Here is a 17,919-nt window from a genome sequence, read left to right on the forward strand (position 1 = left end):
GCTAAGTAGGCGAGACCATTTACATATATTTATTGTTTAGATAGGTGTTCCGTGTGTGTGTGTTTAAACCTTTTTGCAGAATTCCTCAGAAAATTTTTTTGTTAACAGGAAAGAACTTACTTCCTCTGGTGGGCCAACAAAATTTGAAATCCACATAGTAGCTCAGTTTGATAATCATAATTCTCAGGTGTGGCGAGTGAGTTGGAATATAACAGGAACAGTGCTAGCCTCTTCAGGCGATGATGGCTGTGTAAGATTATGGAAAGGTAAGATTTCATTGAAGAATTATTGCCTTATGTTGCTCTTTTAAAATTTTCACTTAAGACTGCAAACTAAACATTTAGAAAAAAATTACTTTCCAGTTACTTTTAAATTATGTCATATATTAATTATGTTATTTTGAACCTTCATCAGTTTACCTAGTTCATAGCAGTTAATGACTAATTGAATTGTTTCCATGTGGAACAAAGTAGCTTTAAAATCTAAAAATAACAGAATATACTGTATATTCAAGATACTGTTTGCTCTATGTGTAACTTGTAGAAACTCAGGATAGGACTAGAGACACCTCTTCTTCTATTGAACAATTGCTTTAGTGAATCAGCTATTAATAGGAGAAAATCTAGTACCTTCCTCACTTCCCCTCTGCAACTCCCAAAAATTCAAGAATTTTGGGCCACTGATTATAAAAGTTTCCTACAAATGCCAAGCTGAGAGACTCTGGTCTGGTTAGTTGACACTGTTGTTGTAGTGTGGTCTGCACTGCTGCACGGGTGTTTATCCACTAGGCAGCGCTGTCCTTTGTTCACCACTCTAGTGGTTTCCCATACCTTGGATCCAAAATTATAGATTAGCTCATTTACCCTGAGCAGTTAACTGTTTTCCAAGGTGCAGTTTGGCTAAGTTGGTTTTAAGCTGCGGTAGAAGCAGCCCAGACTTCCCCTTCCTCAGTGTAATTTGATTTCACAGGTTTTGCTGACCTTTTCTGCTTTGGGCTTTAGAGAGACCACCCAGCTCCACTGGAGCAGGCTCCCTACGTTGGGTTTCTTGGGGCTTAGTGTCTCCAGTGACCAGTTTTGTATTCAAAGAATCAGGTGTTAGATAAGCCGCTGAAACCCAAAGGTTTTGTTTTCTGCATCCACCTCTGAGGACATTAGGTACTCACAAGACTTATACTTGCATAACCAAGAAGACAACTCCGTTACCCTTCCTACATATACAAAGAATTTCTCTTGATATTAACTTAATGTAATAATGTGACAGCTTAGAGAATTACCTCCAAGAAAGGGGAATGGGTGGTAAAAGCTTTATTTTTAAATTAGTAATTCTTTTAAGACTTTAAGAAATAATTGTTAAAATTAAGATATGTGTTTTATATTTAAAAATATCTTAAACATTTATTCTGAGAGAAATGTAGCCTGTAGAACACTTGTTTCTCTAAATGTTATTTAAGGACATGAACATTGATTTGTGCCCTTGAGCGTAGGTATTAGTCATGTTAATGTATTTGACCATTTTCCTTTCAGCTAATTATATGGACAATTGGAAGTGTACTGGTATTTTGAAGGGTAATGGGAGCCCTGTCAATGGGAGTTCTCAGCAGGGAAACCTAAATCCTTCCCTAGGCTCAAACATCCCTAATCTTCAGAATTCGTTAAATGGATCTTCTGCTGGCAGGTAGGCTGTTTTATGGAAAAACTAGAAATTATCTTCTTTTTAAATCAATTTGGTAACCATAATTAAGTGTTTCATTTAATGGATTTTAAGACTGAAGTAAGAAATTCAACCATAATTATGACACTAGAAAAAATTCACATTGTTGGCTCTGTATTTGGCTTACTTAGTCATGACATTTACAGGTAGGTTGTGAGGACATTAAACAAAGTAAATTATATTCTGAAATTTAGATGAAGAGGAAATATGGATAAAGTGAGGATTTTAGTTATAGATTATTAGTGTATTAGTAGTGCTGGCATTATAGTCTTTGGCTTGGCTCAAACTAAAAGTTTAAATAAAATACATTAATTAAGGCTTTGTAGAAGAGACTATGTTAATTTTTTTCCTTTAAAACTTTAATGGAGATTGTAAGAAGAAATGATAAATTCTAAGTACTTGATTTTTTAGAATTCTTAATATTTTAATTCTTATTTATCTTAAAGAATGTTGATGCGAGCTAAAGAGTTATACTGTTTTCATATTCAAATTTTAAATATGTGTATTTATATGGTAAAATTATATTAATGTGTTATTGTGGAATATCCAAGAAACTTCAAAGTACAGCCTTAAAAACTGTCCTGTGGTTATCCTGTTGTCATCGTAAATAAAAGAACTGTATTTAAAATTTTCTCAACTATTTTTATATTGTTATATTTTTACAAAGAAATCCTGCTATTTGATTTTGAGGTTTAAGTATTTGCATGAAAACAGTTTCAAGTTACAATAGAAAATATCAGAGTATAATGATGATTCTATGAAGTAAAGGATACTAGTGTAAATTTACAAAAAAAAACCCAAAATCTGGTTTTTGATTGTTGCCTGTACTGCATATTTTCTTTTGTAAAGAGCTTTGAAGTTTTGACCTGTATTCTTATTGTGTTAATAACCATGTGTGTTAGATTTGTGATGCATTTTTTCTTCATTTGTATTATGTCCTTTAACAGAAAGCACAGCTGAGTACCAGCTAACTGGAGTAACTTTGCTGTTTTGCTGCTTGTTGCATGCACACAGGAATGGAAAGCGACCTCCTTTTTCCCTTTCCCAGCGCCATTTGACCTCTCCTAAGATACACCAGCAGCCTGCTTACTACTAAACGCAATCCAAAGGCTCCTAAAAATACAGCATATATCTTTTTTTTTTTTTTTTTTTTGTATTAGCCAGGTTATTGACACTATTTGAAACTTTTGAAATATAAACGGGGAGGCTTTTTGTTGATACATTGTCACCAAAACAATTTTTTGAAATGTTCTGAAACTAACATGGGTTTTAAAAAGAAAAGGATTATTACCATCCTTATTAAGTATTTGGGAGGAGGGAATATATCACTTTATTCTACTGGAGAATATAGGCTTCTTTTGTTTTGTAAAACAGCTAAAATGATGAATTTGTATAATTTTAATTTGAAGATTGAATAAATATTTTTCATGAAGATTGTTTTGAGTGCTAATTTGTTTACCTTTTGTAGAATTGGTTTATACATGATACTATTCAGTACAACTCTGACATTTCTTTGTAATATTTTAAAATTATAATAAAGGGGGAAAGAAGTAGTAGTAAAATGAAAGTAAACTCCAGTTTGTAGCCAAATTAAACATTTGGTATTGCTTCATTTATAATTTGGTAGTAAAGTGAGAACATCTTTTTAAGTTTTTGATTCATATTCACTAAGGAGATTAACATTTCTAATATGTGCTTGTATATTTTTATGGTGTGATTCGAAGTCAAAATTTGGAAATGTACTATAAGAGGAACAATTAAAATTTTGCTGAAATTGTGCATGCACATTAACTTTCACATTTTTTGTCCCAGAATTTTCTTAGTTGACTACTTCATGTAGTTTATATCCTATAGAAATGTGACCTTGATGACAAGACTGTAAAACTTTGTTTGATAAAATGAACATGTATTATTGGTAAGTTATAGAATGACAGAATAACAACAATAGCACATATTCTTTGAGCCCTTTTAGTTTTCAAATTTTTGTACTATTTTAAGGTTTTGCAGAATAACAAGTAAGAATATTCAAAGATTGTATTTCTTTGAAAGTGAAAGTATATTTGATTTGGTTTTCAGTATCACATTTGAACTTTAAAAAATGTGTGCCTGCTGCTACTACAAATGAAACATTGCCTAAAATAAAGAAAAAGCTTATTAGATTTGTAAATTTACAGGATAGCATCAAATATTTCTGAGAGGTTAGAAAATGTTTTAAAAAATAAAATTTATGTCTTTTTTATAGCACGCTGATAATTTTTTTTGATGTTTTGAGTTTAACAGGTTTTTTTCCCCCCAAGTTTCTATACTTGTTTAGGCAAGCTTGGTTTGAGTAAGGGTTTTGATTTTTGCTACTATGTTCTGTTAGTTTTGGCATGAATATACTAAAGCTTTTTTTTTTTTCTTCTCAGCTTGTGTTTTATCCTCTTTGGTTCTTTTTGTATTTACTGCTTTTTTCTTGTTTTTTTTTCCTGTTGTTTTGTTCTGTTTTGGTGTTTTGTTCCTGTCTTCATTGTTGCAGGTATTTCTTTCCCCTTCTGGATTCCCCAGGAGCTGGGTCCAGGTGGTCCAATTATGCCCAGATCCTTCCTCCTCCTCCTCCTCCATCTTCTCCTCCTCCACCTCCTCGTCTTCCTCTTGTGGTAGAGCACTCTTGTGATGTTGACACTGCCAATCTCCAGTATCCTCATCCTTGCAGACAATCTCTGTCTCGGCCTCTTAATCTATTACCTGAGAATGAAGGGGTTTAAAACACTGACTTAACACTAGAAGGCCTTATTCAAGTGCTTATAGGTGCTTTCATTCCTGGCTGCTTTTTGTTTTTCATTTTTCTTTCTGAGAAGATTTTTCTAATTTAGCATCTATCTTGTGTGTACCCATATTACAACCAGAATACAGTATTTGGAACCTAAACGTGTTTGTGCTTCTGCATCAAAGGGACACCTTCTTCAATGGTTGCTAACCTTTGATGAAATGAGATATGTACAAGTAATATTTAACTGTGAGAATTACACCCAGTAGCTGACTTCGAAGTGCCTGTTCTGTACTACATTTTATTTTGAACTGTTACCATGGTGTTAAAATTTCTAATGGTTTGTCATACTGGTTAATGTGAAAGCCTATTATAAAGTTCAGTCTGCCTTTGAGACATATTAAGATATGTTTTTGATTTTACAGGCTAGTAGAAACTGACCAGTTTGTAAAATAAATCATTCCTGTGTATAAAGCAGCAAAACATAATATGGACTGTTTGGTCTTTTTTTTATTTTTAAAGAAAGCAACTTGTTTTCACTGTTTGGAATTACTGTTTAAAACTTTTGTAATTATTCTTCAAGTAGATTATTTAATAAAATATATTTTAAAAGATAGGATTTGTTGCCTTAGAAAAATATAACTTATTTTGTTTGATAGTTGGTAAAGCTTATATCTCCTTAAAATATGTTGCTAAAAAAGTATAATCCAAATAATAAAAAATTAGGGGGTTAGTGTGACATTTTAAAAAAAGATTTTATTTGTTTATAGAGAGGGGAAGGGAGGGAGAAAGGGAGAGAAACATCAATGTGTGGTTGCCTTTCACATGCCCCCAACCAGGGACCCGGCCTGCAATCCTGGCATGTGCCCTGACTGGGAATTGAACTGGCGACCCTTTGCTTTGTAGGCTGACACTCAATCCACTGGGCCACGCCAGCCAGGGCATTTATTGAAAAGGTAGAAAGTCACTATGTAGACTAATGACTTTCAATCTAATTAGTCATTATACTTGTTTTCTTTCTCTTTTTGTATTTTATTTTTATTTATTTTCTATTGAATTTATTGGGATGACATTGGTTAAAAATTTTATAGGTTTCAGGGATTAGATTATTTTCTAAAATGACACTTTTAAAATTTGAAAAAATATACTTTGGAATAATTGTGGTACATGATTAAAGCTATGGAACTAGTAATATTTTTGGTTCAGTTTTCTCAGGTAATGTCAAAGACTTAATTTCCTTTAGGGCTAGAGAAAGATGTAATTTGAGCAGCATTTCAAATGTGTCTTATTAGTTAATCACACATAGATAATATAACCATATAATAATTTACAACTTAATTTTCAAAGACACCTTCCCTATGAATAGTGTCATATCCCTAGAGCTTGACATGCAAAGAGTAAACAGCTGATAAGATATATGAGGTCTGTCCAGAAGAAGTCCAGCCATTGTTAATTACATTGATGTAATCTGGCAGCCAAGGAGAGTGGACTGAAATGCCCTTGCAGAAACGATGACTTCACTGTACTAGTCAGTGGGGGCAGTAAATGTCATTGAGTGAACATGTGTACTGTGGCTGTCACATTCAAAATGAGCAAGTAGAACAATGAATAAAATTTTGCGCTTTCCTCCATGGAAACTATTTAGATGATTCAGAAGGCTGCAGCTATGGCAATTGGTGATTGGCAGCTTCATTACAACAACACAACTGCTCGTGCATCACAACTTGTGCAGTTTTTTGGCAAAACATCAAATCACCCAGGTGACTTAACACCCCCCCGACCCCCCCACCCCCAACCCCGCACAGCACGGATTTGGCGCCCTGTGAATTCTGGCTTTTCTCAAAACTAAAATCACCATTGAAAGGGAAGAGATTTCAGACCTTCAATGAGATTCAGGAAAATATGATGAAGGAGCTGATGGTGATTGGGAGAACTGTGTGAGGTCCCAAGCTGCCTACTTGGAAGTGGACTGAGGTGTCATTGTCCTATGTACAATGTTTCTTGAATCTTGTATCTTCTTCAGTAAATGTCTCTTTCATAGTACATAGCTGGATACCTTCTGGACAGACCTCATATTTTAATTTTAGGTACATTTGAATTTTGTTGTGTATGATCATTAAAATGTTTCATTTGTAAAGTTAGCATTTGCATTCCAGTGTAAGAAAAACAATCCTTTCTAATAATTCTCAAAGTGCTTCCTTTTGTTGAAGGACTTGTTTTAGACCTGAAGAGGTATTTAGGTTCAAAGCAAAGGGTCTAACTTAAGGCTGAATCTGGCTCAGAATTAAGAATTCATATCTTTATGATTTCAGTCATAAAGGACTGGGTTTAGAATGAGAGAATGAATTGAGACATTCTCACTGCAATTTAATGAATATTGAGTGTCTTCTTCATGCAAGTTATGTGCTAAACATTAGAGTATGTAAAAATAGGAAGGTAGTTGCACACAAATTGTCCTGGTAGGAGAAGGCATTTACAGGATTTACAAAAGTTAATGAGGATTCAACTTCATAATAAAAAGTTAAAACAGTATAGTAGGCATAAAAGAATGATTTGAGCTGGCAGAATTTTGAAGGGATGTGAGATTGCAACAGGTGGAGTAATTGACACGGAGAAGGACAGAATTTCCAGTATGATGACCTAGGAGGTGAAAAAGGAAAAGGGTGTGTTAAGGCAACAGAATGAAGGAGTAAGGTTCATTTGGGGGAACTAGTGGGAGATTAATCTGGCATCATACCTTGTCACATTGTAGGCTTTGGATATTTGTAGCTTAAGTGTTAGCACTTAAAGCAGGTGGAAAGGGGAGCTATAGGAGAAGTCTGCCTTTTGTAAACTGGAGAGGCATCACTTCTAATCCCCTGCAAGGCACAGTTAACCATGCAGCTTCTGCAAGCTCTGCTCATTGTCCAAGGAGATTTGGAATTCCCTTGAGTTCAACCCCTTCTTTTGAGTTGGCAAATAAGGTTAGATAATAGTTAATATTTGTTAAGTACCTCCATGTGCCATTGTTCTTCCAGTTATCTATACTTCATGCAAGTTAATTGATGTAATTCTGACAACAAACCTGAGACAGGTGTTGAATTGCCTCCGTTTTACAGATGAGGAAACTGGCAGGCTAAAACCATCTGCCCAAAGCTGCACAGCTAGAAGTGAGAGCCAGGATTGAGATCTAGGCAGTATGGCATAAGAGTCTAGGCTCTTCGGCCTGCAAATTACTTTGGATTGTAGATCCCTCTGGCCAGAGTTGCTGGGTGTTGCTGGGAGAGCTTTGGTAACTTGATTTTTATGGGGGATAGAACATTTATTGAGTTGGGTACCACAGCTACAGAGTGAATGACAGTCTGGAACATAAAGACATTTTGGCAGTTCATCTCCAACATATAACCATGCTATAGAGGAGTTAAAATATCCTGTGAAACAATAGCATCGTTTCAGTTCTAGAGCTAAGTATTTGGTTTACTTTTCAGGATTCAGAAAATCTTGAGAATTTCTCCACTTATTTTTTGTTCATTGAGTGTGGAGAAAGGTAGAATAGGGGTAATTACACTTTGTAAATGCTAAACTGGAAGGTTTCAAGAAGAGATGCCAAGAGAACGGTGGAAACATGACTGCCAGGAAGCCAGACCTGTTCAGTTAAAACAAGTGTTGAAGTAGTGCCCAGGACCAACCTGATAACATGTAAAGTGATGATGTAGCATGGAAGTGGAGGCAATTAGGGCAGGAGAGACAGAATAGTCTTCAGGTGAAAAAACAAGGAAGGGTGGTTTGAGAGAGACAGCATTTCTAAAGGCAGAGAAGAATCAGCAGAGAGGGTATCCAGGAATGATGGTTGAGTAACATTATAGAGGAGATCGACTGATCAAATAAACATATTTCCCCCACCAGGCTAAAATTGGGAGTATAATTTTTTTTTTAAAGATTTTATTTATTTACTCTTTAGAGGAGAAGGGAGGGAGAAAGAGAGGGAAACATTGTTTGAGAGTTACGTCAATCCGTTGCCGCTTGCAGGCCTGCAACTGGGGGCCTGGCCTACAACTCAGGCATGTGCCCTGAATGGGAATCTAACCTGTGACCTTTTGGTTCACAGGCAGGTGCTCACTCCGCAGCCTCACCAGACAGTTGCGGGCCTGGAAGAGGGATGAATTATGTCTCATCGCCTCACACCTTTCCACACTTGACCATAAAGAGGCCATTAGATGTAGCAAATTATCATGAAGCTTGGAATCCAAGGAATGATTTCCTAATTGAAGCTTGTTAGCAATGGATAACGTAAGGCAGTCGCGACATTTCAGCATCTGCCAAATGGTGATGGTTAGAGATCAGCATCTTGCTCGTGTAAGCACAAAAATGGGCAACAATTCTGAATTCGGGGTAGTATCAAGTGATCACCAGAAATATTATGGTGGGTGACGGTGCTTTGGGTTCCCAAACTTTATTAGGTAGGCATTACTTTCAAATTGGCCAAGGTTCTCCACCTGCCGCCTTCAGTTTGTTTATAGCGAGCAAGCCGCCCGCACGTCTCAAGCAGCACGGAGCTCTTCCCGCGCTTTCCTGCTTCAAATTCAAGGCAAGCCCTTCCGGCCCAATCGTTGGGCTCAGTATCCGCACTGTCCCTTAGCCCTGTCCAATCCAAAGCCGCCCCTGACCGCCGCCCGTGCCGCAAACAGACGTAAAGCGGAGGAACGCCCCCTACGGCGGCTCAGGCGGAGGCTGGTGTTTGATATATGCGCGCGCGCATATGCACGGCCTCCAGGACACACATTTCTCTAGACACGGTGATCTTGCCTCCCGACGTAGAGATTGCGGGTTTGGTGAGGAAGAGCGGACACCTGTGTCTTGACGTGAGGTTGGGCGGGAGGCAGTCGAATTCACTTTTGGCAGGCGTTCGGCTGCCGGGGCGGCAGGGCAGTGACTCGTGGGCAGGGGTCGGGAAAGGGGCCTGAGGCGGGGGTCGGCCGCGGCGCTCAGTTCAACAGCTGCACCGGCTGGGCGGCCACAACGAATTATGCTTAGTGAGTACTGTAGGCCTCTGTGTCTGAGGCTCTTAGCCAAGCATGAGAGAGTTTTTTTGTTTGTTTGTTTTTTAACTTTCTACATAACTTTACTCCTTCAAATTTAATCATAACCCACTTTGAATCCTTGTTCTTTTTCACACCGTGAAGGACTATACTCAAACTTAGTATCTGGCAGCTAGAAGTCCCTAGATTTACAAGCACAGGATTAAAACAAAAGAAACATCACCACCCTGTGTTGGGGTTCACAGTCCTTTTCCGGAAGAGTAATTTCAAATCTTCGGAGTGCAGGTCCAGCTTTCTCGTTCCGGCTTCCGGGTCATCCACAGCCGCAGGGTCCGTGTCCTCGTCAAGTGGTGCCTGTGTTACCTGTGTGAGGGACGGTTCGGTTTCGCCGTGTCTAACACTCCGAGGGAGGAAATCACATTGTTAACTAAATGCAGAGGCGTCTGCCAGTGTCACCCATTATTCACTTTTATTTGGTTTCTGCTAGGTGGTACTTTCCTTCAGTTCTTGTATCTGATTTCTTTATGAATAAAATGTGAAATAAGTCAATGTTTAATATCACTCTAGTTTTTGCTTTTTCTTCGGACTTTGTTTAGTGAAACATGAGGGCCCTTTCAGGGTAGTTGTTTGGAGGACAGAGTCTTTATGACAGTGTTTCCATTAGCTGTTAACCATTATGAAGTTATTTGACTGGAGCTTTTACTGTTCCAGATCAACATTTTCTTCGAACTTCTGTTTTGTGAGCAGAGTTTGCAGTAGGTTTTGAAAAGTATACTAAATGCCTACATAATTATAAGCTATATCTTAAAATGCCAAGATTAAATATTGAATATTTGGGAAGTCTATGTCTTTTTTGCACAGCACATGCTTTTAAATGTGTTTAATTGTATATGTAGCCCTCCAGTTGACGACTACAGTAAATGATATTTTACATAACCAGAATTGTAATTGAAACAACTAAATATTAATGAACTAAAATGCAAAATTTTGAGGTTACCACTTTAAGGAAATAGCAAGAGAAATTGCAAAGATGGCTACTTAGTTCAAGTACTAAAAGGCAAGATGACATCATATTGTCTTCACTCTAGGTGTTGGAGAAGGGATGGGTAATTCAATAGAGGGAAGTCATGGAATTTTCTAGGAAAGCTTTAGGAATGTGGTATGTCTAGAACAAATGTAATCCTTTCTGGAAACAAGAGACGAGGTATTTGATTACATCCTGAGGTATCTTCCACTAGGTTGTGTTACCCTTGCACACATAGCAAAGCTCTCGCCAAACACTTAACACTGTGTATCATAGTTGATAGGGATTGTCAGTAACCTGAGGGCAGCTGTCTTATTTATTTTTGCATTCCTGGTGCCCAGTAGAGTGTCTTTCATGATTTGTGTTTGATAATGATTATTACATGAATGATCTTTGCTTAATATCGAAATTTTCTTAGATTTGACTCCTAACAGAAATAACCCTTAAAGAGTTTCATATGTATTTTAATGCAGTTTATATATCTGTAAATGAATAACTTGGTAATTACAAGACTAGATATTGGAAGGCTAACTGGAAGACTTATGCAATGATTTAGATTAAAAAGTGATGGGTACCTTGACAGGTGTGATTCGGTTGGAGCACCATCCTATAACCAGAGGGTTGAGGGTTCGATTCCCAGTCAGGGCACATACCTAGACGGCAAGTTTGGTCCTGGTCCAGATGTGTACAATCCCTGGTTGGGGCGCATATGATCCTTGGTACTGGCATGTATGGAAGGCAATCGATCAATGTTTCTCTTTCTCCCTTCCTCTCTCAAAAAAAAAAAAAAAAAAAAAAAACAATGAAAAAAATGTCTTTGGGTGAGGATTAAAAAAAAAAAAAAGAAGTGACAGATCTCTGGTGTTGAGAAGATAGGAATGGGTCTCAGCTCCAGAGGTATATTTGGAGTTACAAGCATTAGAACTTGGTAACTGAAAGAGCAGGAAGGATCACATGGTCCAAGGTGTCTGTCTGGCTCGTATAGCAAGAGAATATGGATAACATCTATCAAAACTAAAGTTAACAGGAAGAGTGGTGGGAGGAAAGGTAATGGATCTAATTTTATATTTGTTGGCTTTGCACTACTTGGGAGGCAGTCAGAGATAATGTAGATGCCAAAGAGCAATTTGGAAATGGGAGTGTAGATTTTAGAATAGAGGTCTGGGCTAAGGTGATTTAAAGGTGAGGGAGATGGCATTAGTGCAGAAGGAAAGAATACTCTGGACCCAGATGTGCTTGGGTGTGAATTCTCTGCTCCCACGTGCACTCTGTGGCCAGCCTGGCAAAGTCTCCTAATTCTCTTTTTTGGCCTCAGCTTCTTCAATAGTAGGGATAATGGCTACCTTGCAATTCTGGTGCAGGGATTAGAGAAATGTATATATTGGGTTGGTCAAAAATTTTGTTTAGTTTTTTCTGTATGTTGGCTCTAATAGTGCTTTAACTTAGTTTGAAACAATTTTGTTGTATTGTGACAGCTATCATCAGGGTGCATTTTTACAAACACCAAAATTGGTGAATTTATGTGCAGCCATTTAAATATTGAGGATGGAAGAAGATACACAACATTTTTAGTGTATTATGCTTTTATTATTTCAAGAAAAGTAAACGCATAACTGAAATGTGAAAAAAAATTTGTGTAGTGTGTGGAGAAGGTGCTGTGGCTGATCGAACGTGTCAGAAGTGGTTTGTGAAGTTTCTTGGTACTATTGACATTTTGGCCAGATAATTCTTTGCTTTGGGGCTGTCTTATGCATTTGAAGATGTTTAGCACCACCTCTGACCTCTATCCACTAGAAACCAATAGTGGGAGATAGCCAACATACTCAAAAGATCCAAATCAATAAAATTGTTGAAAATGAAAAACGTGTTTTTTATTTTATGGAAAAAAAAAATACAGACTTTTTGGCCAACCTGATACATTTCATGACATAAGATCTGAGATCAGAATCTTGGGTATCCCTAACGTAAGAGCAAGAGGTGTAGAAGTAGTGATTTTGGATTTTTCTGAGACTTAGCTATGAAGGGAAGGTGAGAATTGGTGGCAGGAAGTGTACATGAAGGATAGAAGAATTTCGAGCATGTTTATAGAAATCAAGAAGAGTAAATAGAAATATCAAAGAGAGAAAAATGCTTGGGCTTATTTGAGAGGGGTGGTACTTATGTGATATTTGCTGATAAATTTCCTGTATATTGATAGAGTTTAAAAACATTCATTTAACAAATTATTGAGGGTCTACTCTCTGCAAGGCACTGCCCTAGATAGAAATTCAATAGTAAAGCTGGCCAAATCCCTGCGCTCTGGTTCTTAACATTCTAATATGGGGGGGGGAAATATTTAAACAGGTGAATTATACAGGGTGGGGCAAAAGTAGGTTTACAGTGGTATGTGAAGAACAGAGCTTGTTCTTGTATTATTTACTAATTGTTGTATTATATTCAATACTAACAATTGTAAACCTACTTTTGCTCTCTCTGTATAGCATGCCAGATGGTGCAGAAAAAAGAAAGCAGGGCAAGGAGACTGGAGTGCATTGCTTAGACTGAGGGAAGACCTGACAGGTAAGTGGACATTTTCATAAAGACCTGAAAGTAGTAAAGGAGCAAGATGTGAGTTTATCTTGGGTATCAGTGTGCTGGGCAGAAGTAAGAGTAAAGGCAAAGGCAAGAGTACGAGCAAAGGCTCTAAGGCAGGAGATTTAATGTGTTTTGGTGACAACTGGGAGGTTAGGATGGCTGGAATGGAATGAGCAAGGGATAATAGTAGTAGGAGACAAGGTCAGAGATTATTCAGTCCCTGTTGGCCATTATAAGGACTAACATTGCTCTAGATGGGACTAGTGGGGGTTTTGAACTTGAAATGATAGTATTTGACTTACCTTACTGGGATAACTTTAGTGTGTGGAGAATAGATTAGGGGAGGAAGAATGGAGGAGTGGAGACAGAAGGCTATTATAATGAGTATCCAGGCAGGAGTTGGTGGTGGCTTGACCAAGGTCGCAGCAATAGTCGTAAGAAATGGCAGGTTCTGGTTATATTGTTACAGTATGGTCATTGTCATTTTCTTAAACAGATTTATTGATTTTAAAGGGAGAGAGAGAAACATGGATTTGTTCCACTTACTTATGCATTCATGATTGCTTCTTGTATGTGCCTGAAACTTTGGTGTATCGGGACAATGCTCGAACCATCTGAGCTACCTGACCAGGGCCATTGTCATTTGTTTAGAGGCTGCATATAGGGGGTATGTGAGTGTGAGAGAAAGGGGTCAGTAATTACTAAAGTTTTGGGGCAGAGCTACTAGAGAATGGAGTTACCATTTTTCTCTATGGGGAAGATTGAAGAGCAGACTTTCCTTGAGCAGATGGAACCAAGACCCAGGTTTAGATGCCTGTAGATCTCTAAGTTAAAATGTTAAGTAGGTAGTTGAATATCTGAGGTCCAGGAGAGAGGCCCAGGCTATAGATAAAATTTCATACAGCATTTAAAACTTTAAAACTGAGGGCAGTCACCAGAGAGAGTGGGTAGATGGAAGAGATCCAGAAGCAAGCCCTGAAGCCTCCATTGTGTGACAGTCCAGAAGGTAAGGAGGAACTAAGAAGGAAAAGAAGCAGGTGATGAAGTTGAAGAACTCAGAGAGCTGTGTCTTAGAAACCAAACAAAAGTATTTCTACAAGGAAGGAGTGTGAATCCCATACTGTTAGGTTAAAGAAGTTGAGGACTAAAAAAATTTTGAAAAAATTTTCCCCCTGATTTCATTTTATTTTTGTTTTTTTAAGTATATATTTTTGATTATGCTATTACAGTTGCCCCAATTTTTTCCCTTTTTGTCCCCCTTTCTTCCAGCAATCCCCCCTTAGTTCATGACCATGGGTCGTGTGTGTAAGTTCTTTGGCTTCTCCATTTCCTTTGCTATTCCTAACGTCCCCTATCTATTTTGTACCTACCAATTATGCTTCTTAATTCCTGTACCTTTTCCTCATTTTCTCCTTCCTCCTCCCAGTTGATAACCCTCCATATGATCTCCATATCTATGATTCTGTTCCTGTTCTGGTTGTTTGCTTTGTTTGTTTGTTTTTAAATTCAGTTCCTAATAGTTGTGAATTTGTTGCCTTTCTAATGTTTATAGTTTTGCTCTTCCTTTTTTTAAGTAAGTTCCTTTAACAGTTCGTATAATAATGGCTGGGTGGTGATGAACTCCTTTAGCTTTACCTTGTGTGGGAAGCACTTTCTCTGCCCTTCCATTCTGAATGATAGCTTTGCTGGATAGAGTAATCTTGGTTGTAGGTCTTTGCTTTTCATCACTTTGAATACTTCTTGCCAGTCCCTTCTTGCCTTCAAAGTTTTTTTTAAGAAATCAGCTGATAGTCTTATGGCAGCTCTGTTGTAGGTAACTCTCTGCTTTTCTCTTGATGCATTTAAGATTCTTTGTCTTTAATCTTTGGCATTTTAATGATGATGTGTCTTGGTGTGGTCCTCTTTGGGTCAAGCTTGTTTGGGACTCTGTGTGCTTCCTGGACTTTTGTGTCTATTCCCTTCACCAAATTAGGGAAGTTTTCTTTCGTTATTTTTTGAAATAAGTTTTCAATTCCTTGCTCTTCCTCTTCTGTTTCTGACACCTCTATGATTCGGATGTTGGTACATTTAAAGTTGTCCCAGAAGTTCCTAATCTTCTCCTTGTTTTTTTTTTTTGAATTCTTGTTTCTTCTTTTTGTTCTGGTTGAATGTTTATCTCTTCCTCATGTTGCAAATCGTTGGTTTGAATCCCGGCTTCCTTCCCTTCTCTGTTGGTTTCCTATGGATTATTCTTTATTTCACTTAGTGCAACCTTCATTTCTTCCTTTATTTTTTTGCCATACTCAAGGAGTTCTCTGAGCATCCTGATAACCAGCGTTTTGAACTCTGCATCTGTTAGGTTGGCTCTCTCCTTGTCTGTTAGGTTGGCTGTCTTCTCGTCACTCAGTTCTCCCACTGGAACCTTGATCCATTCCTTCTTTTGGGCCATACTTCTCTGTCTCCTCAACTTGACAGGCTCCTGTGTTTGCCTCTGTGTTTTAGATAGAGCTGTCAAGCCTACCTAATGTTGTAAGTGGCAGAACCTTAGGTAGTCGTCAGTACCGGGTGACCCGTTTCACCACGCTGTGGCCCTGTATGTGGGGAGAGGTCTGAGAGGGAACAATGCCACTTGCTCAGCATTTGCCGCTTTTTCAGGCACTTCTTCCACTTCCTATATAGGATTAGCACCTCTCTAGCAGTTGCCCTGGTGATGGTTCCCAGAGTGGGTGGGTTTGCAGACGTCCTGGGACTGTGGGGGCCTTCTAAACAGGTGGACTCTGCTGAGAGATTGGCAGTTTCTTCCTCCACCCCAACCCCCAATGGTTTTCACAGTCAGAAGCAATGTGGCTTTATTTTCCCTAGTGCTGGAACTGTGAGCTTCGCGGTGTGGTCTGGTGCTGGGAGCGCTGCCCAGGTGTTCCTCCCTACTTATTTTAAGGTGTTACTGTGTTTTCCGCTAGCCTGCCACTGCCATTGCTTCTGCCACCTCTGGTGCCATGCTGCTTCCTTTCTATCCCAGTTCCTCTGTTACCTTCCTGGATGAGTATTCTTTATATCTTTGTTGGACTTCAGTGCAGCTGGATTTTCTGAAACTCCTCATTGTCTCTACTTTTGAGATAGTTGTATTCTTTTTTAGTTGTGAAGGGAGATGCAGTGTGTCTGTCTACGTGTCCATCTTGGCCAGTAGTCCTGAATAAATGTGTCTCTAAATCCTTGTTTGTCACAGACTTCCATACAGCTCAATTTTCCCACTGCTCTGGGTGTTAATTAGTTTTGATATCTGGTTGTAATTCTTCCTACGGTTGTGTGATGAGGTGAAGTGTGTCTACTTACGCCTCCATCTTGAAGGACTGAAAATTGACCATGTGATTATGAGCATGGGCAACAGATATTAGTGGTGATGTTGAAAAGCATTTTGGTGAGGTGAATGCCAGCTTGGAGTGGTTCAGGAGATGACAGAAGTGTAACTGGATAGCCAGTAGTAATTCCTTTTTGGAGGAGTATGTGGTGAAGAGGGAGCATAGATAGTATTTAAGAAGAGGACCAATTGCTAAGAGTGATTATCATTGCATTGGTGAGAGGGGTTGGGATCAAGTACAAAGTAGAGAGGTGGGCTTCTGACAGGAGCATGGATATTTCATCCCTAATCAAATAAGTTTTGTAGCTCTCTAGTGGCCTTAAAACTGTTTCTATTTTGTAATTAAATTAGTCAATACTACCGAAAATCTATACTTTAATACATTTGTCATTGACCCCAGCATCCTTTATTTTTGTCCAGCTTACCAATTTTGGTAGCTCTTTGAATACCCTTTTAAATTTTAAGCCCTCTCCCTTCCTCTACTGTAGGTTGGTGAGATCAGTCCTTTCCTGGGCTGCAGAATACTGAGACTTCCTAATAAACAACTTAAGGCTTTTAGGATCTCGCTCCATGGTTTCAGTTATCATGTTTATAATTTATATGCCCTTTTCCAAAATACACTGATGCACTGGCTATTGCCACCACACACTTAGTTGTTAGAGTGGAATTTGGAGTCAGACCTGGGTTTGAATTGTACTAATTGTACAGTCTTGGGTAAACTTTAGTTAAATTTAGTGTCTGAGTTTGTTCATTTGTAAATGTGGATAAGTGAGTTAAAGTAATAGGTATGCAGTAAATCTTAATTTTTTTCCTCCTTTGCTTATGTTTATCTGTCATCTTTAAAAGCCTCCTCACCTTCAAGGTAAAGGGCCAGTGCCCTCTCATTTATTAAGACTTGCCTAATGTAATGATTTTCTTTATTGAAGTCCACACAGCCCTTATATGATAAGCACTCTGAAATATTTTTAAGATTGAGTAACATCTCCTGAATACTGTGATCAGGGTCAAGTTGAACAGTGACTAATATGGGTTGAAGGTTCTCTATCAATATTATAGACTCTTTGCCATTGTTTTCTAGACTTAGTTGTTTGTATACCACTTTGCCATTTTTGCTTTGTCTGTGTGTCAAGTATACTTTAACTTAAAATTTTTCTTTGAGAGGATTCACTTTTTAAACCATTTGCTCATCCTTAACACCAGTCTCTAATCAGGAGCTATGTTTTGCTAGTCTTTTTTTTCTTTTTCCTATTCCATGTTAGAATGGGTACCCAACTAGTATACTTTTAAGTATATCCTAAAATCACCTGTATATGCCATCAATGTTGTCCATTCTTTCCTGGATCAGTTTGTGGTGATTCCTATTTTTAGCTATAGCAATCCAAGAATAAGTTAAGCTATATTGTATTTCATTATTATTTTATAATGTAGTTTGATTTTTTTTTTTCCTCAGCTATACAATAGCAAAGTATTCTGAGAATTATTTTAGCTTGGGATATATCTCTTC

At 38.0% G+C, this 17,919-nt stretch overlaps 2 protein-coding genes across 6 annotated transcripts in view; both read left to right on the plus strand.

The window, feature by feature from the left end:
* Positions 1-5,016, plus strand: part of SEH1L (SEH1 like nucleoporin) — a 54,319-nt gene extending 49,303 nt beyond the window's left edge. The window contains exons 7-9 of one of the 2 annotated variants that reach the window (XM_090285854.1): positions 109-266; positions 1,527-1,677; positions 4,232-5,016. In XM_090285854.1, the coding sequence (XP_090141980.1) occupies positions 109-266; positions 1,527-1,677; positions 4,232-4,460 (538 nt within the window). In that variant the 3' untranslated portion in view covers positions 4,461-5,016. Of the gene's footprint in view, positions 1-108; positions 267-1,526; positions 1,678-2,660; positions 3,063-4,231 lie in introns of those variants that run through there. The other variant, XM_090285855.1, reaches the window with a different exon arrangement.
* A 4,167-nt stretch (positions 5,017-9,183) lies between these two features.
* Positions 9,184-17,919, plus strand: part of CEP192 (centrosomal protein 192) — a 155,271-nt gene continuing 146,535 nt past the window's right edge. For 3 of the 4 annotated variants that reach the window (XM_090285856.1, XM_090285858.1, XM_090285859.1), the window contains exons 1-2: positions 9,184-9,474; positions 12,985-13,063. The gene's annotated coding sequence lies outside the window, so the exon portion shown is untranslated. The remainder of the gene's footprint in view (positions 9,475-12,984; positions 13,064-17,919) is intronic. The other variant, XM_090285857.1, reaches the window with a different exon arrangement.

Source organism: Furipterus horrens, unplaced genomic scaffold (assembly GCF_987537825.1).
Source record: "Furipterus horrens unplaced genomic scaffold, mFurHor1.1.pri manual_scaffold_8, whole genome shotgun sequence".
NCBI classification, from domain to species: Eukaryota; Metazoa; Chordata; class Mammalia; order Chiroptera; family Furipteridae; genus Furipterus; species Furipterus horrens.